Below are 23111 nucleotides of genomic sequence, written 5' to 3'. Positions count from 1 at the left end.
CAAGTTGGCCAGATGCTGAGTGGTTATATTAAACGAGAAGAGTACCAGCGGCCCACTCCTCTGAGCCTTGATACGACAGGCTCCCTGCTCTAACTTGAGCCTAACCATGGGTCCTTTATGTAATGGAGAGGGCTCCAGGGATGTGTAACAGTTCTAACTACAAACTGTCAGGTGAGATCCATCTCTGTTTCCGAACTATAACCAGTCAACTCAACTCATCAGTTCCACGGTAACCTTAAATTCAGTACATCCAGTCCAAACCCACTGCCTCCTCATAACTGTTCCCTTTGGTCCTCACACATCAAAACTAGCAGACAATCAACAGTACTGGTCCATCAGTTAGAAGACTGATACATTGTGAAGTGTCTGATAGAAAAATTGTTACCTGAACTATTAACAAAACTGAGAATGTAAACAGCCCGAGGCATTATCCATAGACAGAGGAGGGGAGCTGGATTCTGCTTGGAGCTTCTCAGTTATTTCTAAGCTCCAGAGCTGAGGGATCAGAGAAGAAACCATGATCAGGCTTCCAAGAAGGGCTCACCAAATCACCCAGTCCCTCTGCATTAAATGCTGCATGCAGAGGCCCATGAGGGCCCTGTGTTGGTTGCCTACAGCTGCTGTAACAAATTACCACAAATGTAATGGCTTAGAACAAGACACATTTATTATTTTACAATTCTGGAGGTCAGAAGTCTGAAATGGGAGTCACTGGACTAAAATCAAGTTGGCAGGGCTGTGTTTCTTCCAGAAGCTGTAGGGGAGAATGCATCCCCTGCCCTTTCCCAGCTTCTAGGAACCACCTGCATTCACTGGCTCATAGCCCCTTCCTCTGTCTTCAAAGTTAGCAGCATTGCATCTTCCATTCTATTTCTGACCCTCCCTCATATGAGGACCCTGATGATTAATCATGAAGGGTCCACTGGGATAACCCAGGATGGATTAGCTTTCACTTAATCACATTTGCAAACTCCCTTTTTTGCCAGGTAAGGTAACATATTCACAGGTTCTTGAGATCAGGATGTGGAGTTTGTTGAGGGGCCATTATTCTGCTCAACCCTCAATAGGATGAGCTTGGTTTGGCAGCACCAGGCCAGAACCCAGCTTCCTGTCCCCCTACCGACTCTGTTCAAAGTAGAATTCAGTGCGGGCTGAGGGCTCACTCTCCTTGGTAAGTCGCAGGGGCTGCTGGGGTTCAGAGGAGCCAGAGAGGAACCAGCCAGGCCAGGCAGCAGCCTCGAGCCTGAAAGCGGGGCCTGAGCTTCTCTGGAAGAAGGTGAAGCGGGTGGCCTCTTCTCCGCCCTTGTACAGGTCCTCAATATTCACATCCTGTGGGCGCAAGGCAGAGGAGACTGGATGGGACAGCTGACTGTCAGCCCTCGAGGCTTCTGGGGCTTGGCCAAAGAGGGAACCAAAAGGTGAGTCTTTCCCCAGGGAAATTCCCTCTGCAGGTTCTAGAGGGAAGGGTCTGGGCACTGGGTGCAGAGGGAGATGGTAGAAATCCAAACAAGAGGGATGTGTGGACCTTGCTGGACCACAGATGGGCATAGAGAGGCCAGAGCATCCTGGAGGTCTATAGGGGCCCCCAGCACAGGGTGCGATTGCTCACCTCCAGCTGCAGGGAAGGCCCCTCCCCTGTCTCCACACATGCCAGGCAACGGCTACCTCCCTGGACCCCCAAGAAGATGGGGAACTTGGTGCATTCCAGGTCTCTGTTGGGGAGTATGCAGATGGTCTCTTGGAGGGAAGAAGAGAAGAGAGCCAGGTGCTGAGGGGACCCCAGATTGCAAGCTCTTAAGCTAGCTAAAGCTTGGGTAGAAAGGAACTGGGCCAGGGCACAGCTGACCTGGCCCCTGCGTGCAGGCTGGGACTCCTATCAAGGCCCTGATCCCTCACTGGGAGAGATCTCCCTGCCTCAGTTCTCACTGTCACTGGAGACAGAAGGGGAAGGAGAGCCTGGGGGCAGATGGAGTTTGTGTGAGTCCCAGGAGGTCAAGGCCCCAGATGCTCACCTGCATGACAGTTGTCTGCATCGGGATCTCCCACCAGGAACTGGCCATCCCTCACGTACAGAGACTTCTGCTCTGCATCTTTAATTCTGGAACAGGAATTGATGCTGATTGCCCACCCCTTTCAGACACCCCAGGCCCCCACAGCCCTTCTGCTCCAGGCTCTGAATGACCTGCTCATTGGCAGTTCTTCTGTGTTGAGTCCTGCCCCAGGCCACGGGTGCGAGACCTTGCACCATGGCCACAGAAGCAGAACCTAGAACCAAGATCACCTGCAAAGTTGACTGAGCCCCTTTGTAACCATTCCCAAAAGCCCCCCTGATCATCGCTAACAAGCTTCCTGACTCCCAATTCACTTTCACTCTTCACTTTCATGCATTGGAGAAGGAAATGGCAACCCGTTCCAGTGTTCTTGCCTGGAGAATCCCAGGGACGGGGGAGCCTGGTGGGCTTCCATCTATGGGGTCACACAGAGTCGGACACGACTGAAGTGACTTAGGAGCAGCAGCAGCAGCCTGCTCCAGTAAACACCCCATAACACCCCAACCAATCTCCCAATGCCATCCTTCCAGCAGGGGTTATCTTTGTCCTGAGGCTATAAGAATCAGCTATTAACTCATGAAAACTATCTTTCCCTGGTCTGTCAGGAGGTCAGCCCACTGCACTTGCAGTGTCCTCCTTATTTCTGCTCTTTGTTCTTAATAAACTCACTCCCTTCTGAAATGCTCTCTGTCTGGAAATTCTTCCCCAACCCTCACTTAGACTGCCCCAACATCCTGCAGGTAAGAAGTAGGGATGCTACTCCATCCAAATGTAGGTCAAGACCAGGTTAGCCATAGGCTATAGGAAAGTTCTCCTGGGGCTGGGCATTTTTCAGAGACTGCATCTCTGTCTTTACCAAGCTTGGCCCCTGTCAGGCCCTCAGGGCAGTGATGGGAGTCAGGGTCTTCTCACTGAGGTGTACAGAGTTTTCCTGACCCTCCAGCCCTCCAGCATGTAAGTATGTAAGGGGTGGGGAGGGGGTGGGGGGGTGGGGTGGAGTAGGCTGCTTTGGGTGTACCAGATACAGTCAGCAGGGAGTCAGAGCAGGGCCCTGATGACTGGCAGTGGGGTTGGCAGTGGTTCTAATGATCAGTGTGGGAGGGTAAACATATACAGGGAGGCTGAAAAGGAACCATGGTGAGTCTGTGCAGATCAATGCCATGCCCACAAGGTTAACCCATTCCTGGCTGGTTCCAGAGATGGCCATCAGTTGCTCTTGGGCCTGGGGATGCTCCTTACCTTCAAGGGCAGAACCTCTGGGCCAACACCACCACCTCTAGGGGATTCATCTTTCTCAGTAACAGCTAATTATAATACCCTGAGCTCATAACCGTATGTGTTTAAAGCAGGTTCCCTTGCATAATAAAAATGAAGATCTGAAAATAACCCGTTTTGGCAACTGGCCTTCTCCCTCCAACCTCAACTACCAGGAACTTCCAGCCACATTCTGTTCAGGGACAGAACCCAGGCTAGAGACCCCAGAGAGCTGACATCCTGTTTTGTCATTTGCAGGCTCCATGCACCTGTGTCTTGCCTTCTCGGCCCTGCTGTAACTTCCTGGGGGCCCTGACCAATCCCCCATATCTAGGAGAGGACGGGGCCACAGAGAAGACAACCTTCCCAGGTGGCGTTAGTGGTAAAGGGCCCACCTACCAATGCAAGAGACCTGGTTCAATCCCTGGGTTGAGAAGATCCCCTGAAGGAGGGAATGCTACCCACTCCAAGTATTCCTGCCTGGAGAATTCCATGGACAGAGGAGCCTGGCGGGCTACAGTCCATAGGGAGAGACTCAGTCACAAAGAGTCGGGCACAAGTGAGCGAGTAATACTCATGGAGAAGCTGAGGGAATGCGTCCCAGGTGTCAATCCTATTTTATTTTTGTTATGCCCAAACTCATTCCTTGAAGGGCTCGAAAGAGTTTACAACAAAAAACATGGATAATGAAGTGGTAAATGAAAAGTAAAGACTCAAATATCAGATGAGAGAAAAGTAAGAGTTAGAAGCTCAGAATGGGAGTAAAAGCCACAGAGGTTAATATATAAAAATGCTATCATTGAGACTGGAAATTATCTTTGAGCTTTTAGAGAGAGGAGGCTGAAGCAGTACAGAGAATGTGAGTCTGAGTCCTAGTCCTGTGTGACATCAGGTACTTAATAACCTTTTTGAGCCTCAGTTTTCAAATCTATAAAGTGGGTTTAGTAACACTCCCTTGTAGATTTCTCAGGATGAAGGCAAGGCAGTAGAATGGCTGGCTTCTTGCAGAAGCTCAGGGAAGAAAGCTTCCGTGATTATGGTAAGTGCCTTAATTATGGTGTACTTGAGCTTTCTGGGTTAGAGGGAACTTCATCCTTCTGACTCAGCCTTCTTTTCTTCCTCTGTCATTCCCAGACCCCTGATTAGGAAAGATAGACTCCAGGAAGACTTACATGTAGTATTTTGCCATGGGGAGGGAGCACATTCTTACAAGCGGGGGTCACTGGTCCTCACTGAGAGGGGAGAAAAAAGGGCTGTCAGAGTATGAATGGCTAAAGAGGATGTACATATACACAATGGAATCATAGCCTGTCATAAAAAAGAATGAAATAAAGACATTTACAGCAACGTGGATGGACCTAGAGATTACCATACTAAGTGGAGTAAGCCAGACAAAGAAAGACAAATACCATATAAAATACTGTTTATCTGTGGAATCTTAAAAATAACACAAATGAACTTACTTACAAAACAGAAAGAAATTCACAAACAGAAAACAAGCTATGGTTACCAAAGGGGACATGAGAGGCATAAATAAGGAGTTGGGGATTAAAAGATACACACAACTAAATACAAATAGATAACTAATAAGGACCTACTGTATAGCATAGAGAATTGTACATATTACTGCTGCTGTTGCTGCTGTTTATTCACTAAGTCTTGTCTGACTCTTTGCGACTCCATGAACTGTAGTCCACCAGGCCCCGCTCTCCATGGGATTTCCCAGGCAAGAATACTGAAGTGGGTTGCCATTTCCTCCTCCAGGGGATCTTCCTGACTCAGGGGTTAAATCCATGCCTGTAGCAGGCAGACTCTTTACCACTGCGCCACCAGGGGAAGCCCATCTATCTATCTGTCTACCTATGTATAACTGAATCACTTTCTGGGCACCTGAACCTAACACAGTATTGTAAATCAACTATAATTCAATTAAAAGTTTTAAAACAGAATGGCTGCAATTTTAAAAAAAGAAAAGAAAAGGGAGGGTGGTGGAGCTGGAGAACAGATACCCCGAAGGCCCCAAATTACCCCATCACAAGGCAGAAAGTTCTCACCAGGGACTTGTCTATCGCTGGACTCAGAATCCACCAAGGTGCCCCCAGGCCAGCCAGTTCCAGGCCCTCTGAATCGCCCTCCTTTGAGGCCATCCAGGAACACATCTAGCTGAGCTGGCAGGGGTATGAGCCATGACTGTGCCCTGGGGCCAGCTCTGGGAAACAGGATGGAAGGTACCCCCAAAGAGTTTAGCTAAGAGACATTCCCCAGGGCTTAGATGGGGGTGGGTGGGCTCCAGCCTCACGGTTTGAGGAAGAACCTGGCTTAGACCCTGTCCCACTCCCCAGCCTGGCCTTAGAGACACCATCCTGACTTCCTCTGGGCAGCACTTCTAGGAAGAACCTCCAGCCTGCACCAGGGATGGGCAGGATTTCCCTGCAGTTAGAGCATTGTTCTGGGGGACATTTTGCCAAGACTGTGACCTACCAGAGGTTATCCAAACTCCCCTGTTCTATTCCAGATGGAAAACAGCACATGCATGGGACACAGACTTGTGTTCTGGGGAAGAAATGGTCCAAAAACTGAAGCCAGTAACCTCTATACAGATCCCAGACCACAAAGCTTCACACAGCTCTGCTCCTGCCAGTTGGATCATCTGTTCCCAGAGCTTTTCCCTGAAATGATCACTTTCAGAAAGGTTATTCTAGAAGCCAGCACAGAAAGAAACCCAGAGCCAATCATGGCATGAGGCTGGGAGGGGTTGGAGAAGAGTCCAGAAAAGTAAATACAAGGATGGCTAGGGCTGAGGCTAAAGAATAGATCTGATTCTCTCACCAAGGAAGAAGAGAAAGAGAAGAGCAGAGGAAAGAAAGCAGATATGTAGAGGAAATGGGAGAAAGATAGAAATGAAGAAACAGGGCTCAGAGAGGGAGAGGGTGATATTGAACAACATTTTGGGAATCTACAAGACGGAAGTCCTGCACTTCCAACCATCTCAACCTCCCTGAGCTCCTGGCCTAGATGTTAGAAGGATGGCTGTAGTCAAGGTGTCTTTTAGTACAGGACCTGCCACTTGATCACCTTGAACAAGTCATTTCCTCTCCCTCAGCTTTGCAGTGAGAGTTTGAGCATTGATGAGGACGAAGGATCATGGGACACCAACAGGAGTACAAATTCTGGATAGATGTTGGTGATGTGAATCAAGGTCTTACAGCATTCTCTGTACTTGTAATTTCATCTGTTTTCCGTATTCTAAGGGAAAAATAATGAATTGCCCAAGTATTTAATAATAAAGATGTTCATGGCATCGTATTTTATAATAGCAAGAAATTGGAAATAATCTATCTTCCCATAATAGGTGACTGGTAAAAATGGTAAATAAGAAAGTGGAGGCTCAGTGATAAAGAATCTAGCTAGAATACAGGAGACATGGGTTCAGTCCCTGGGTTGGTAAAATCCCCTGGAGAAGGAAATGGCAACTCATTCCAGTATTCTTGCTTGGGAAATCCTATGGACAGAGGAGACTGGCAGGCTACAGTCCATTGGGTCGAAAAGAGTCAGACACAATTTAGAAACGCAACAGCAACAAAAATGATGGTAAATAAGAAAGTATGTGTACATGAAAAGACAATGTTGTGGAAAAACATTTTATGATATATAAATGTTCAAAATACCAAGTGAAAAGTTCAGGTTATAAATACGGTGTGCATTATGTTTCTATTTAAATCTATGCATGTATGTAGAAACAAAGATGATCAATATTTTACAGCACTTATCTATGGCTGACATGATTATGGGTGATTTTTTAAAATTTATTTTAGCATTTCAACATTTTTCTTTATATGAATATGAATTTCCTTTGTGAATGAATGAAAGTTGCTCAGTAGTGTCCGACTCTTTGCAACCCCATAGACCATAGCCCGTCACTCTCCTCTGTCCATGGAATTCTCAAGGCAAGAATACTGGTATGAGGGAAGTATATGCTAAGTTTCAATTTTTTAAAAAATGAAGTTTTCAATCCAAGTCATTAGTTTTCCAGAATGTGCCTGCCCATTGAATCACCTGGAGGACTCTTGAGAAGTACTATTTCCTGGACTGAAGTTTCTTGAAGTTACTTTGTGATCAACTGGGCTGGCTAAATGGTACAAAAATTCAATTCTTCTCACTCTTGAATGAGCATATAAATCATCTGCAGCTCCTGTTAAAACACAGATTCTGATTCCTTAGGTCTGGGGTGACCTAAAACTCTGCATTTCAAACATGCAACCAAATGGTATTAATGCTGGATGACACTTTAAGTATCAAAGGACAGATGATCCCCCGGCCCCTTATAGGCTGACAGCAGCATGGCCTTGATGCAAACCCACTTGATGCTGCACTCACTCTCAGCCAAACTATTGGAGAAACTTTGGTTGGAGCAGCAAAAATATGGGCAACCTGGTGCTGTGTCAAGGGCTGGCTGGGGCAGATGACATAGAGGGTGAAGCGTGAGGCCAGACAGACAGGCTGATGACCCCCCACCCTCTTGGTCAGTGTCAATTCAGAGCCAACAGAAATTCGAGAATGGTCCAGTCCAGCAGGATCTCTGGGACTCTAGAAGCCTCTTTTCCTGGTCTGGCCTCAAACCTGTGTCTCTCCTGCTGCTGCTGCTGCTAAGTCACTTCAGTCGTGTCCTACTCTGTGCGACCCCATAGACGGCAGCCCACCAGGCTCCCCTAAAGAACCCCAAATCAGGAATCCCTGCCTGTGGTCTTGGTATAGATTATGATGTATAGAAGTGAGTAGGAATGAGAAACCGGCTTCTAGTTCATCGGAGAGCCTGGGTTCCTGGTGTGGAACATCTGCCATAGTCCTTCCCAAAGTACCACATATTCCCCAAAGCTTTCCCTTCCCAATTGTCTCCAAGTGACCTTTCATTGGACGTTAGGCTATAGCCCTCTCTGGATACCATCTTTGGCTATCTCAGTTCTCCTCAATTCACCTGTCCTGGACCCAATATCACCAAAAAATATCCCCGGGCTTCCTTAAGCTCTTTTGCACATCACACTCACATTGATCCCACCCTCTCCTTCATCCTCCTACACACTGTCTCCATTGAATCTGTTCTCTCCAAGACCAATATTAACTTTTGTAGAGTCAAACCCAATGACTTTTTTGATTTGTCAAGTCTTTGGCAACTGCCTCCCTTGGATCCCTTGATATTGATTCACACCTCCATTCTCTGCATCTCAGGTCCACTGTGGATTCTTCCTTTTTTGTGGGGGTCATCCCTAAACCTTGAATTCACAAGCTAACATCCTAAGCACTTTTCTTTCATATGCCATGGAGCTTCAATCCATCCATTTCCACAGGTGCAATGATCATTTTTCTCTGATGCCTCCCAAGCCCAGATTGATCATCCTCCTTTATCTCCAGCACCCTCCAGGGTACCACCCTCTGGATATCCTGCCGTCATTCTCAACCAAATGCTTCTAATGTCAAATTCATCTTCTCTCCTCCAAGTCCATTCATCCCTCCCAGTATCATTTCTCTTGCTGCCATAATATTCCTCTAGACAGCGAGATCAAAACCTGAGAACTGTTGACAATTTCTCCTACTTTCCTGACACTATGACAGATTGATCAACAAGTTCCAATCAACTATGTCCTTAAAATATAACCTTTGTTTTCTTCAAAGCCATCAGAATTGGGCCTATATTCCTGGTTTCTCCGGCTTCAGCACAGCCCAACCTACCTGAGGTTTCTGGACTTGTACTCTAAGTACTGCTTTCATCACATCCCCACCCACTCTAGTCTACAGTGGTTTCCCACTGTGTGATACACTTTTCTAGGTGTGTCTCACTTCTCTGTGGACACTAAACCACCTCCCAGGCAATGAGACTTCTTTCTTATTTTCCTCATAGGTATTGTCAAAGTTATCTTTGATTTCCCTACCTCGAAAGTCATCCCATCTCATTGTTATCCATTCAGATCTTTTGGCATTAAGGTCACTGGACATGGATATAGATAATTATAGATGGATAATTATAGAGGATGATCAACCTGGGCTTGGGAGATATCAGAGAAAGATGATCATTGCACCTGTGGAAATAGAAGGGTTGTAGCTTCATGGGATACGAAAGAAAAGTGCTTAGGATGTTAGTTTGTAAATTCAAGATAGATAATAATATACCATAATTATAATACCATTATTATTATCTATAGTTGAGCATCTAGTTCTGCCAAGTTAATTATCAGCTCAGACTTACAAAGTCATGTCACTTAACCTCCAATCTTCAGTTTCAGCATCTATAAATCATGGAATTAGAGCATGTGGTTATTAAAATTCTTTCCACATCAAACTATCAGTGATTCTATGACTCAATGTTTAAAGACTATTTTCTTTATCATTGCAATCCTACTCTGAACTCCCATTAAGTTTCATTGTGTTATTTATTGTTTTATATGTAGACATTTATTTCCCTTTTTAAATTGAACAGGCTCTTTAGGCCACAAAACAAAGCTTGTAGCTCTCCCTACCTGCTCCAACTGAGATACATCCACACTTACAAGTAGGACATAGAAACACACACTTCAGATTCAAATGGAAGGTTGGTTCTGGAATTAACTCTATTACAAGTTTGTTTTGCCACCTTGGAAAGTCCTTTTTTGTCCCTAGGCCTCCAATTTCTTATCATTAGAATGAGAGGCTAGGCGAGATCAGTGTTTTTCAAAACTATTTTAAGTTTCAAAGAAAAGTTGTCATGGAAACCTAAGGAAAATTAAATGGATAAAAGGTACCTGCTTAGTGGAATCAGAGAGAAATGGAGATATGGGGATCCAGTTAGCATTGACCACTGAAGCAGGCACTGGGTGTATATGTCAATCTCAACTTCCCAATTTATCCCTCACTACACCTTCCCCCTCGGTAACCACTCTACTCTATATAAAAGAGATAACTAATAAGACCCTATTGTATAGCACAGGGAACTCTACACAGTATTCTGTAGTGGCCTAAATGGGGAAAGAATCTGAAAAAGGAGTGGATATCTCTGTATATCTGGAGAAGGAAATGGCAACCTGGGAAATTCTTGCCTGGGAAATTCTATGGACAGAGAAGGCTAGTAGGCTAAGTCTATGGAGTCTCAAAGAGTTGGACATGACTGAGCAACTAAACAACACCTAAGGGAATGGCTACCCACTCCAGTATTCCTGCCTGGAGAACTCAATGGACAGAGCAGCCTGGTGGGTTACAGTCCATGGAGTTGTGAAAAGTTGGACAAGACTGAGCGACTTTCACTTTCACTGTTAATAGATATTCTGTCTGTATGCCTGGAAGGATCTGTGAGTCTGAGATCCTTGGAAATTAACAAATTAATTAACAAACCATGCCCTCATTGCAGATCTGATGGAAGGAAAAATATAAACCATCAGTGGGGTAGATACAATAAGCCCACAGGTTTTTACACTGGAAACTTTGATTGTTCTAAATAACAAGGACGTGTCTGTGTGGATGCCAGTAAAGAATGGACTCTGCCTTGGCCCTTGCCTCCCCGGCTACCTCTCGGAGATAGGGGGAGCCTGATGTTTCTCTCAGCATGCCAAGCTGCTGACCCCAATTCTCTGGTGCCTCCTGAGTTGAAAGAAATGTCTTATGAAACAAGTCTCATTCATTTGTACAAGGTGCTGACTGGCTGGTGAGACCCAGGCCTGGTCTTGGGTGGCTGGGAAATTTCCCTTCCTTAGGGAAATGTGGGAGAAGGAAATGGCAACCCACTCCACTATGCTTGCCTAGAGAATCCTGTGGACAGATGAGCCTGGTGGGCTGCCGTCCAAAGGGTCACACAGAGTCGGACACAACTGAAGCGATTTCTCATGCATGCATGCATATATAACTCACTTTGCATATATAACTGATTCACATAGCAAAAACTAACACAACAGTGTAAACCAACTATGCATGCACGCACGCGCACTCAGTCACTTTAGTCCTGTCTGACTCTTTGCGACCCAATGGACTGTAGCCTGCCAGGTTCCTCTGTCCTTGGAATTTCCCAGGCAAGAATACCAGAGTGGGTTGCCATGCCCTCCTCCAGGGGATCTTCATGACGCAGGGATCAAACCCATGTCTTCTGCATTGCAGGTAGATTCTTTACCTGCTAAGCCACCAGGGAAGCCTATAAATCAACAATAAAAATTAAAAAAAAATTAATTACACTGCCCCCCGCTCCAAAGGCACTGGGGCATCCCTAAAGAAAATCAAGCTCCAACAAACATTCTTGGGTACCACTGGCCTAAAATGATTTCTTCTGAAATTACTTTCTAAAATCCGTGCTCCTTGAGGACTTCCCTGGTGGTCCAGTGATTAACAATCTGCCTTGCAATGCAGGGGACATGGGTTTGATCCCAATCAGGGAACTAATCCCACAAGGTGCAGAGCAACTAATCACTTGAGCCACAACTAGAGAGTCCGTGTGCCACAACAAAAGATCTTGCCTGCTGCAATGGAAGATCCAATGCAGCCAAATAACTTGAAAGTATTTTAAAATTTATTTAAAATCTGTTGTCTGAAACATTTAAAAACCTTGACATGACTTAGCTATATCTTCTCCTCAAATTATTTTATGTGTCCCTAAACTTATTTAGCATCCTATGATATCTATGTAGGGGATACCTTGCTAACTAGAGAGCTTGCCAGGAGGAATTAAAGGGAGGTGGCCAATCAGAGTTATTGACAGAGGGAGAAGAAAAGAGAAAAAGAGAGAACACTGCCTTCCACCACTGACCTGCAGATCCTGGGTGCCTGGAACCTCCAACTGATTTCTCCAGGCTGTCTACCCTGAGTTTATATTGCCTGATCAGGGTGGGTCAGCCTGTAGCAATGTTTATAATTGGCTCCAGGATGGGGAAGAAAGGCATTGGGATTCCACAAGGTCTTTGGCACAGTCTAGATAATAAGAAGGTGGGAACATTAATGAATGTTTGTTAAAGGGGAGAGAGTCGCCCATAAAACCTTCACAGAAGCCAAGTGCTGGGACCCTGCTCGAAGCTACTGTCATTGATACTGATATCGATGGTTTTGGCAGCCAGATAAATGATGCTGGGGTCAGACATCTTCATATCACCTTCCCTTTGGTGCCCAGGGGGCTCCCTCTAGCCTTAGGGAGGCAGAAGAGGCAAGAGTGAGTGTGTCTGAAGGGCCTAAGGACAGATTTTTGTCCGTAGCCAGGCTGTGGCCATCAAGGCGATGTAAGAATGGGAGTTGATGATATTGTGATCATCCCCTGTTGGGGATGATGAAAGGGACATCTTTGTTTTTCAACAGGCTCTATTAGTTGGTACCAGCTTGATGAGATGAATGTCTAAAGAAATCCACTGCAGTCAGAAGACATTGACCTTAGATTTATCCTGGGATTGAGCAGATGCCTGTGCCCTAGACTAGAAGGGCATATGACACAGTGTAAGCAGGGCAGGGGTGAAGAACACCTGGGCCTCTGATTGATATTGCTTAATTCAGTCCATCTAGCCACTCATCTGTCCATCCATCCATCTATCTGTCAGTCCATCAGTTCATCTACCTATTCATCCATCCAACTATCAGTACATCTACCCATCCACCCATCCATCCATCCATTTACCCATCCATCTGCCCATCAGAATGTCTACCCATCCATCCACCCACTTACAAGGGGCAGAGACACTTAGGCATGGTATTCTCTGGGGACCAACTGCTTTATTGCAATTCTTCCTCATGGGTCATTTGCAAAGTTTCATAAAGGGCTCGATGAGGACATGGGAGAGGCCAGTCCTATACCCAGATGTCTGCAGAGTGAGCAATGAAAAAAGATGGGCAGAGGTGGAAACAGATTTCTGTTTTCTAAGGCCAATAGTCATTCTTCACCCCTTCTCCCAAACTCTTGTCCCCTCAATGGAAAAGGTCAAAGCACAGAGTATTATACCAGGCAACCAACGAGTGCTCACTGAGCATTCACAAAGACCTGTAACAGATGCATGTAAGACATGGTCCCTGTTATTAAGTAGCTTTACAGTCTGATTGGGGAGCTAAGTCATAAACACTTGAAAAGACTGGACTCTCTAATCTCTGAGCCCAGGGAATACTGAAGACAATAGAGGAGAGAGCCTCCTTGAGTAGAAAGATAAATTCCTAGAATTGAAAGGGCTTTAGCCCTTTATATAATTCCTCCTCTTTCAACTACTCCTGTCAGCTCATCCCTGAAAAAGCCCTTTTGAATTCTATCAGCCTACAAGTGATACAGCAATCACACTTGGAGCTGGAAAAAGCTTCAAGAATGAGGTAGAATGTCAGCTGCTCCCTGCAGGGTGGGTCCATTTTGACAGGCAGAAGAGGGTGAAACAATATTCTGGGTGGAGGAATAGTCTCCACATTTGACACTCTCTGGATTCCAATAATTTGCCAAACATTACACAAGGTGCTTGGAAACAAGCTGGGACAGACTTTACCTTGAGGTGACCTCAGGGGCCTCAGATCCCAAGTCAATTTATTACAAGGAGGGGGAGTTAGCATACAGGTGAGCACAAAGCACTGTCAGAGCCGATGACCACGGCTCTTAACTCAGCAAGGGCTCCTGGGAGGCGGTGACGAGATGAGACCTTTTCTGGGCGTGTGGGCAGACAGTGTGAACCAAGTCTGTTCTCAGCGGCCCTGAGAGGCCTGTGGTAGCAGCTTGCTGTCTGCTGCCTGAAGCCTTATGCTGCTTCTGGGCTGGAGCTGCTGAGGTCCCTGGAGCCAGACCCTCCAGCCTGGCCTCTCCCTCGCTGATCCTTCAGCATCAGCTGAACCTGCCAGGCTGGTCTGACTGGTGAGGTGCAGAGGGGACACGTGGAACTACCATTTGGACCCCTCCTCTGGTTTCTGCTGTGATTCCCCATGGTTTAGGCAGGGACCCTGGAGTCACAGCCTCTGGCCCATATGTCTGAAGGTGCAAAGGTAGTTGAGAAAGATCTAAACCTTGCGGAAACAGAATATTCAACCAATTTGGTATGGTCAGCTTTAAATATATATCTATTTGTTTTACTCGGCTGTGTCGGGTCTTGGTTGCCACACTCGGGACTTTGTTATGTCACATGGATGTTCCATTGCAGTACACAGTCGTGCCGCTTGGGCTCTGGTAGTTGTGGCATGGGGGCTTAGTTTCTCTGCAGCATGTGGGATCTTAGTTCTCCAACCAGGGAAAGAACCCTTGTCCCCTGCACTGCAAAGCAGATTCTTAACCACTGGACCATGAGGGACATCCCTGATCAGCTTTTTAAGTTTCATATTTGGGGAAATAAAGGGACTGGTGTTCATTTTGAGCAGGGCAATAAAAATACTCGAGAAAATTGCAATCATAATAACATAATGATTTATTTCTCTTCCCCTCCATACTAGCCATGTATTGCTGGATAACAGGTGACCTGACCCCAAACCTTAACAACATAAAGCAGGAACACTTATTTTCTCAGGGTTCCTAAGGACTGGGCTGAGCTTCACTGGGTGGTTCTGCTTCAGTAGCTCACTAGGTTACAGTCATTCAGAGGCGCAGCACTTGAAGGCCTAGCTGGGCTGGAGGCGGAGCTACTGTCAAGGTCACTTGTGTGGCCATTGTCAGGAGCCTTCATTTTCCACCACTGGGTCTCCTTATAGAGCTGCTCACACATAGCAGGTGGCTTCCCCCAGAGCAAGTGAACAAAGAAACAGACCAAGATAGAAGCCACAGTGTCTTTTATAACTTAATCTGACAAGCTACATAACATTGTGTTGTTACGTGTTGTTAATAGAACATAACATTCCGTTGTGTTCTATTGGTCATGGAAACAACTGTGGTTGAATGTGGGAGGGAGCACAGAGGTGGGGCATGAATACCAAGCGACTGGAAATCATCAGTCACTCCAGCTTCGTTGTAGAACAATTAGAAAATACAGATAAATAAAAAGAAGGAAAGAAAAATCACCTCTAATAGCATTACCCTGACATTGCTAAAATGGAAGTCAACTCTTTCAGACTTTTGTTTCTATGCAGAAATATATATAAATAGGTTTTTTTTTAATTAAATTGCAGTTATAAGATATGCTACTTTGTAACTCATTTTTCTTGCTCAATATGTCATGAGCATCTTTCCGTGTGAAGACACATCAGTATCTTGGATTTTAATCGTACCTTGTATTTCAAAAGGTATGACATGCCCTTTTTCCATCTTCTGAGTTGGAGCCACTTCCTCAGACACCACTACCCTCTCCCATCCATGGTTGAAACATGAAGGCAGAGATGGAAAAGGCAGCAGATGATGGCGGCTGAGTTAAAGAGAAGGGGGCGGGGTCTGAGTCTTCAGCTCTATGAACACTCTCCCTCTTCTGCACAGTGGGGCCCTCGTGTGGCAGGCTGGTGGCCCTGATAGGCTCAACCAGAGATGTGCTGCCCTGTGGGGCTAACAGCTACCAGGTAGTTTATCACAAAGCATGGAGGGTTCCCACCACTCCCCTGACCCTGACTCATGACAGGTGTATTTCATGGGGCTTTTTCAAGAATTCACACCAGTAGTGCCAATCAGCAGAAGAGGAAACTGTAGAAAGCCCCAGATCTCAGAAGGATTTACCCAAACTGGGAAACAAGTGCAGGAAGACTGGCATATGCCCAGCCCTCAAAAGTGGGGGCCGTGAGAGCAGAGTCAGAGGCAGAGTGACGCCACGGGTGTCCTCCGACACCTCCAGCCCCTGCCAGAGCTGGCCTGCAGGGAGCCCTGGAGACACACTGCCCTAGTCACATTGCTGGAAGTAGAAGTCGGTGATGGGGTCGTCCCAGCTGGGGTCCTTCGGGAGTTGGGTGATCTGTAGAGGCTGGTCAGCTTCAGGCACCGTGCAAAGAAACCAGCCTGGGTAGGCAGCTGACTCAAAGCTGGAGGTGAGCCCCGTGTCCCGGCGGTAGAAGGTGAATTTCTTAGACTTCTCGGCACTGTGGTAGAGCTCCATGATGTTCACTGGCTGCGGACAGAGGGCATGACAGGTGAGGGACAGGAGCAAGTGGTAGAACATAAGGAGGCAGAACCGTGATCAACAGAACGCTGTGAGGGAAAGGTGCCCCAGCCACAGCAGCAGCAGCAGCATCTTTGACTTAGTGAAGCCAGAGAGTGGTGAGGCTGCCCCAACAGGACCCACCTCTAGTTTCAGGGTTGGTTCCTGCCCTGTCCCACATGACAGGCACTGGCTCCCACCCTGGACGCCCAGGATGACTGGAGAAAGCTTGGCATCCAGAGACCGATTGGGGACAACGCTGATCTCCTCACCTAGAGGAAGGAAGGGGATGTGGGAACTTTGACTGCCCTTCCTCTCTCTCCCCCACTGTGGGCTGTATCAGATACCCTCCCCCACAGCTGGACAGAAGGGGAGCTTCATAGCAGCTGTCATGTAGAGAAAGGTGGTCTCGTAAGGTGGTCCAGTGAACGTCAAGACACATAGGACCATGAAGATGATACTATCTTCCACCCCCAAATCCACTCCCTTGTCCAGGGTCAAAACTTCAAACCCCAAGGGAAATTTGATCACCTCTTTCAATGCCCCTTGACCCTCCAGACTTTTTTGTAACCTGTCTTGATAAAACTCCCAATTAAAGTTATTTGGATATCTTTCTACCCTCCTGTGAGAGTCTTGAGATCAGGAAAAGGTCTTATTCCTCTCTGTATAATTCCTCCATCTCTCTCTCTCTATCCCTCTCCTTCGCACACACACACCCTCACAGAGAGCTCTACCTAGCCCTAACACCTGGTAAGAGTGTTCCAGGTGTGCGCTGCTTAGTGAGCAGGCCCAGACACACTGTGAGCACAAAGTCAGATGGTGCCACCTGCCCCTCTGAGTCCCACCACTCTGAGTGACCAAGGACACTCAGAGAGCCAAGGGGACCCAGAGTGAAGAGACAGAAACCCCCTCTCACATGGGAGTAAAGATTTAGACAGCCTGCGTTAGTGCTGTCCTCAGCAAGGGCTACCAGGAAAAGGGATGTTGGACGCAGCTCCACCTACCGAGGAAATGACAAAACAGCCATCTTGGAAAAGAATCCCACCTCTATATAGAGGCTTCCGGCGCATGGCGCCATTCTGGAAAGTGTGGTACTTCATTTGTCCTTGCTCAGAGCCTGGTTTTTTGACGCCCTATCTACTGTGTCAGGTCTGTAGGTTTGTGCCAGTGTTTTTAAGTCCTCTTCAGAACCCCTCCCTCTGAGCATATAGAGACCTAGGGAAGTAGGGGCAGGTTTTGGCCACCAACCTTTAATGACCTTCCCCGCTTGTAGGCCTCCGGCTAGAAGCTGATTATCATGCAGGTAAAGCACTTTCAATGCTGCATCCTTCATTCTGAAATATCAGGACAGGATGACACTCAGTTAGGGGAGGGGTTGCTCCAGCTTACCTGGGCTCCCGAGACTCCCCCAGTCTCAGGCACTGTTGCCCTCTCTTCCCATTGAGCCAGAAGTAATGGCACAGCATTCTCTCCCACCCCTGGGGGCGCATGCCTATCACTGGGACAACACCTCAGCCTCCCATCTGAGTCTGGGACTTTCTCCTTCACCCTCTGCAATCTTTTCTACACTAACCGGACTCTTTCATGTGCTACGTTGGAAAGGAAACTAAACTGTGGGTCGGAGTCCTGGGTTCTCACCCTGGCTCTGCCACCATCATCACAATAGACAGATGGTTCACTCTCTCTGGGCCTGAGTCTCCTCATTGCTAAACTAAGAAGATGGGATAGATGCTGTTCAGGCCTTTTCAAGGTGAAAATGTGCCTTGATCAAATTCTACCTTTACTTCTGCTTGGTGCATTTATTAATATTTCCACTTGCCTATATAGTCCCTACTATGTGAAGGCTTTCTTTACATTTAAAATTCTTTCATTTTGCTTTTCAAATTTAATTCACATTTACAATCTCAGTTGATTTTCTGACATCTTGTGAGGTGAAAAATGTATTCTGAAGGGGTTTCTTCCAGATATCATGTGGGGAAAAAAAGTATGCTATATACAAATTGGCTAAATTTTGGCTAAACACAAAGAAATCTCTACTTCAAAGTAACTAATATGCTGAGTTGTGCTACAATCCTCTTGAAGAGGACATAGAAAGCCTATTTAACACATTTCCTTGACCAAAGAGCACCACTGTATAAAGCCACTCATAAGACTGGCCTCTCTTGGGGGGCAAGCTATACTAGACCCTGAGCTCGGTGACAGCAAGAGTCTTCTCATTCACTGTTCCAAGTCCAGAGTAGAGCACCTGACTCAGCACAGGCCAGTGGACAGACAGACTGACAGAAGAGTTTTGCTAATGCTATTTTGTCCCAAAGGGCAATAAGGAAGTAGTGCCTGAATTGACTTCACTTCACCACATCGGAGGGTGGGGATGGTAGGTAACAGTAGGGATCCAAGCTCCTAACTGCCTTTCTCATTACGATGGACGAGGCCACAGCTCTTTCCTCATCAGGTAACCCCCAAGAGGGAAGCCTGCCCCACTCTGGAGAGGCTGGAAGAGATGGTCTAAGGGCAAGGAGGTAAGTGCCTGTTCACACCTTTCTAGCCACCCCCACTGTAGGCAATCCCAAGCATCCCCTCAGTGAAAAGACTGGACAACAGGTCTACCCAGAACTCGTGCCCCTTCCCACTGGACACGAATCAGTCAGAGGCTCAGATACTCACCGGAAGCACAGCGCCCCGCTCAGGACCATCTTGAGCTTCCCAGTGTGTAGACTCTCCTATTTTGAGATAACAGAAAATCTTAGGTGGAAATGGAGGCTCAGCTGCAGGGGACCTGGGCTCCCTGAGCCCTCCCCACCTCCCCCCTTGACCCTCTGCCCTGGCATGAGAAGAGCCTCCAAGGAGCAGGGGAATTCTAGGTCTGGGGTCAGGAGAGGAGAGGCCCAGTTCCCCAGAGGACACCTTTGATCACTCCTTGCTCCTGACGGAGCTGTCTGCCTACTCCTCCAAGGTTGCCTCAGCCCTTTTAATGATCCCTAGGGAGGGGCCCCTGAAACTGCCTCAGTCTCGGGAGGAGCAGGATTTCCAGAGTGATTTCATACTACCTTAAGCTTCCAGAAACACCTGCCGCTCATTATCTCGCTCAGAGAAGAAAACTTTTGGAAACAGTCTCTTCTTCGAGCAATTCTGAAGAACTTCCAGGGGCTTTCCAGCCCTTTGTGATCACTGAGCTCCTAGACATCTGGCCCTGCCAGACCCAAGGGCAACATGCAGTGAGCTAGAACAACCCCCTTTCCTCCTTTCTCCCTGCCCTCCTTCCTTCTCTCCCTCTTTCATTTCCTCCCTCCTTTCCTTCCCTTTTTCCTTCTTTCCTGTCTGCCTTTGCCAAGACTGTGGAAAATGCTGGAGGTGGAGCTCACCTGCTTAGGTACTGTTAAGAGTATATATTCATTGTAGAAAAACCTGAAAATTCAGATTAACAAAAAAAAAAAAAAAAAAAAAGAATTCTCGTCTCCAGCTTGTGTATCATCAGCAAACTAAGAACAACAGTTTTTCCTCTGCACATGCATACCTGTAACCATCACTTTACTCATGTTGCATCCCAGATATGCTATGTTTAGTCTCTCTGTCCTGTTCGACTCTTTGTGACCCCATGGACTGTAGCTCGCCAGGCTCTTCTGTCCATGGGAATTCTCCAGGCAAGAATTCTGGAGTGGGTTGCCATGCCCTCCTCCAGGGGATCTGTGCAACCCAGGGAAAGAATCCAGGTCGCCCACACTGCAGGCAGATTCTTTACCGTCTGAGCTGCCTACCCTATTTTCAACTCGCTTTAGTCATGTAAGCAAAATAGCAGAATCTCTTTTCATAGCAAGTATAATGATATACTTCCCTGGTACCTCAGATGGTAAAGCGTCTGCCTGCAATGCAGGAGACCTGGGTTTGATCCCTGGGTCGGGAAGATCCCCTGGAGAAGGAAATGGCAACCCACTCCAGTATTCTTGCCTGGAAAATTCCATGGATGGAGGAGCCTGGTAGGCTACAGTCCATGGGATTGCAAAGAGTCAGACACAACTGAGCAACTTCACTGACTGACATAATGATATCAGAATATTGAATAGCTGCAGAGTATTTCTATGCAACATCATTTAATTACAGCAGTCAATTATTATTAGCTGTTGTTATTATCATAATGTGTTATTGAAAATCTTTCAGTGACAAACATCTTTGTATCAACATCTTTGCTTGTGTGTCTGATTATTTCCCTTGAAAATAAAATCTAGTTTGGGCCATCTATTATTGCTCTTTCTTCAGTACATAACTGATAAAATAATGTGTGATTGTATGACATTTCATGAAGTTTTAATCCTTCCATATGCTCCGTGTAATGGATCTAAATGAAAGGTAAGGGTTAGTGCATAATAACAATTTAATTATGTCTTGAGCACCACAGAAAACCATTTATTGTTAAGTCATATATTTTTTAAAAATATTGTTTTCAGAGGAATGGACTAAAATGTCCTTAAAATGTTCAAAAATAAATAAAATATCACATGGTTCAAAGGGTAGAAAAATGATTCATCACTCATAATGCCACTACTGTGATAAACACCTTTCAGAAAATTAGAGCTTTATGTAAAAATTATTATGTTGGCCATAAATTGGCCAAATAGAAAAGACACTATTTGTGCAAATAGTTGCAAAAAAGAACAAAACCAAAAAAGGCACTGCAGAAGGAGTTGGCCAATAGGCAAAATGACTTTAAGCAAACAGGCTTTCGTTTGCAAATTGGTAATAGAGAAAAAGGTTTTGTTTCTTCTAAAAAGGTAAAATGCCAACTGCTTAGTTTGCTCCCTATGATCCCCTGACTCTAGTGAATTGCACCTGTGTGACCACAGGACGCTGCCATGGTGCTTCATCAAGCTCCCTCCTCCTTCTGCTAATAAAGAATGAAGCCAGTATGTGGTCCCCCTCCCCCGCCTCCATGATGCTGAACATCCAGTGAAGTGAAGTGAAGTCGCTCAGTCGTGTCCCACTGTAGCCTACAAGGCTCCTCCCTCCATGGGATTCTCCAGGCAAGAGTACTGGAGTAAGTTGCCATTTCTTTCCCCAGGGGATCTTCCCAACCCAGGGGTTGAACCTGGGCCTCCTGCATTCCAGGCAGACGCTTTAACCTCTGAGCTACCAGGGAAGCCCAGAACATCCAAAGTGTTGTGCATAACAAGGGGGCGATACAGAGTGAATGGATGGGGCAATGAATGGATGAACCAAGAAAATGAAAGAAAGAAAGAAATATAAAGCAAATCCCTGCTAAGAAAACTTTTCCAAACTTGAAAATAAAACACAATGATAATGGTATGTGCTCTTGGTGTTGTACTGGAGCATTGTCAAACAATCCCACCAACAATTGCACAGTTCTCTGGGGAAAGTCCGTATTTGTTTGACTTATTAATTACCATGGGTTAGATTATCAGACTCCGTGAAGTTAGATGTGAACTAAGAGAAGACTGATAAGTTGCAAATAATTTCTGCCTGATGGAAAAGATAGTCCTAAAAGGTATCAGTTGTCAGTTTAGTTCACGTGCTCAGTCATGTCCAATTCTTTGTGACCCCATGGACTGCAGCATGCCAGGCTTCCCTGTCCATCACCAGCTCCCAAAGCTTGCTCAAACTCATGTCCATCGAGTCGCTGATGCCATCTGACCATCTCATCCTCTGTCATCCGCTTCTCCTCCTGCCTTCAAACTTTCCCAGCATCTTTTCCAATGAGTCAACTCTTCGCATGAGGTGGCCAAAGTCTTGGAGTTTCAGCTTCAGCATCAGTCCTTCCAATGAATATTCAGGACTGATTTCCTTTAGAATTGACTGCTTTGATCTGGGTACAGTTGTGTTCCTTTACAACTCATTAAGCAGGGTTTTTTTTTTTTTTTTAATTTAAGCCAATCCATTCCATCATTTCTTTCCTGATTGATCATATAAGCTTCTGTTCCTTGACTTACCCTTTGAATCAGCTTTATCATCCTTCTAGTTCCTTCATTTATTAATAATGATATATCTTTGATACATGCTCACTATATGTTTGTGTGAAAGTCATGTTTTGGATTTTTTGAAAATTAAACTGACATTATATAAAACAATGTTCCTTTGCCCCAGATTCACACACCATGTGTCGTGGTTTTCAAATATATACACAGATTCTTTGATACTCCACCCTTTAAGAAGTGGAGCTTAATTCTCCTTCCTTTGAGTGTGAACTGGATTTAGTGACTAAAGACTATATTGGGTTGGCAAAAAAGTTAATTTGGGTCTGTCTGTAACATCTTATGGACCATGGAGGTGCCCAGAGGCTGTCCCAGCTTGCAGAAGGGCAATGTTCCCAATGGAGACTTCTTACCACCTTTGAGTGGCAGTGCCCTGGAGGTGAGTGTAGATCCTGTCCTTCATGGGGAGATGAGGATTCAAACAGTGTAAGAGTACACACCTGTACTACTAGGTAAGCACACATTCACAAACAGCTTATTATAGCAAAATGGTCATTTTTATTAGTAAGATAAATTAAACAATAATTAAAATAGCCAATATTCATTTGATGTTCACTATGTCCCAAGAACCATGTTTAGTGGTTGGCCTGAATGTTCTCATTTTGTGCTCAGAGCTGCCCTGGGTGGTTAATATCATAATTATTATGTCTCATTCATGGATGTGGAAACCAAGAATAGAAAGATTAACTTTCATCTGATACTGGACCTATAATTAATATTAGAGTCAGAATGAAGCCCAGGAAACCTGAATCCAAAGCTATTGAGCCCAAAACACAGCACAGCAGTCAGAGTGATCTTTTTCATAGTCCGAGTCAGATCACAGC

The 23111-nt window shown here is 45.9% G+C and overlaps 2 protein-coding genes and 1 non-coding gene across 6 annotated transcripts; all 3 read right to left on the bottom strand.

Moving 5' to 3' along the window:
- IL1F10 (interleukin 1 family member 10 (theta)) lies at positions 683-12098 on the bottom strand. Of its 4 annotated transcripts, none has more exons than XM_005686679.2 (5): positions 12064-12098; positions 4478-4537; positions 2013-2098; positions 1610-1737; positions 683-1329 (listed from the first exon to the last, which is right to left on the bottom strand). In XM_005686679.2, the coding sequence occupies exons 2-5, from the start codon at positions 4507-4509 to the stop codon at positions 1117-1119; spliced, it is 459 nt and encodes a 152-aa protein (XP_005686736.2). In that variant the 5' UTR covers positions 4510-4537; positions 12064-12098; the 3' UTR covers positions 683-1116. The 4 variants fall into 4 exon arrangements, with proteins under 4 accessions (XP_005686736.2, XP_005686737.2, XP_017910255.1 ...); XM_005686680.3 differs by lacking the exon at positions 12064-12098 and adding an exon at positions 5360-5439; XM_018054766.1 differs by lacking the exon at positions 4478-4537 and having other exon boundaries at positions 1610-1735; positions 12064-12090.
- Positions 14639-19257, bottom strand: IL36RN (interleukin 36 receptor antagonist). The gene is made up of 5 exons (XM_018055334.1): positions 19209-19257; positions 18971-19026; positions 17555-17640; positions 16451-16578; positions 14639-16276 (listed from the first exon to the last, which is right to left on the bottom strand). Exons 2-5 carry the CDS (start codon positions 18997-18999, stop codon positions 16052-16054), a joined length of 468 nt encoding a protein of 155 aa, XP_017910823.1. The 5' UTR covers positions 19000-19026; positions 19209-19257; the 3' UTR covers positions 14639-16051.
- Positions 21366-21437, bottom strand: TRNAS-GGA. Its single transcript has one exon. It is a non-coding gene; the product is annotated as a tRNA-Ser (tRNA).

This window comes from Capra hircus, chromosome 11 (assembly GCF_001704415.2).
Source record: "Capra hircus breed San Clemente chromosome 11, ASM170441v1, whole genome shotgun sequence".
Lineage (NCBI taxonomy): Eukaryota > Metazoa > Chordata > Mammalia > Artiodactyla > Bovidae > Capra > Capra hircus.
The sequence above is the reverse complement of the archived record's forward strand: the minus strand, read 5'-3'. Positions and strand labels throughout refer to the sequence as shown.

What these genes read in the sequence shown, in the direction of transcription:
- IL36RN (XM_018055334.1), bottom strand. Translation starts at nt 18,999, where the DNA reads ATGGTCCTGAGCGGGGCGCTGTGCTTCCG. An exon ending in AGCGGGGCGCTGTGCTTCCG is followed by an intron (nt 17,641 to 18,970) that starts GTGAGTATCTGA and finishes CTGATATTTCAG; the next exon opens with AATGAAGGATGCAGCATTGA. An exon ending in AACCAACCCTGAAACTAGAG is followed by an intron (nt 16,277 to 16,450) that starts GTGGGTCCTGTT and finishes CTCTGTCCGCAG; the next exon opens with CCAGTGAACATCATGGAGCT.
- IL1F10 (XM_005686679.2), bottom strand. Translation starts at nt 4,509, where the DNA reads ATGTGCTCCCTCCCCATGGCAAAATACTACAT. An exon ending in CCCATGGCAAAATACTACAT is followed by an intron (nt 2,099 to 4,477) that starts GTAAGTCTTCCT and finishes TTCCTGTTCCAG; the next exon opens with AATTAAAGATGCAGAGCAGA. An exon ending in GGCCTTCCCTGCAGCTGGAG is followed by an intron (nt 1,330 to 1,609) that starts GTGAGCAATCGC and finishes TTGCGCCCACAG; the next exon opens with GATGTGAATATTGAGGACCT.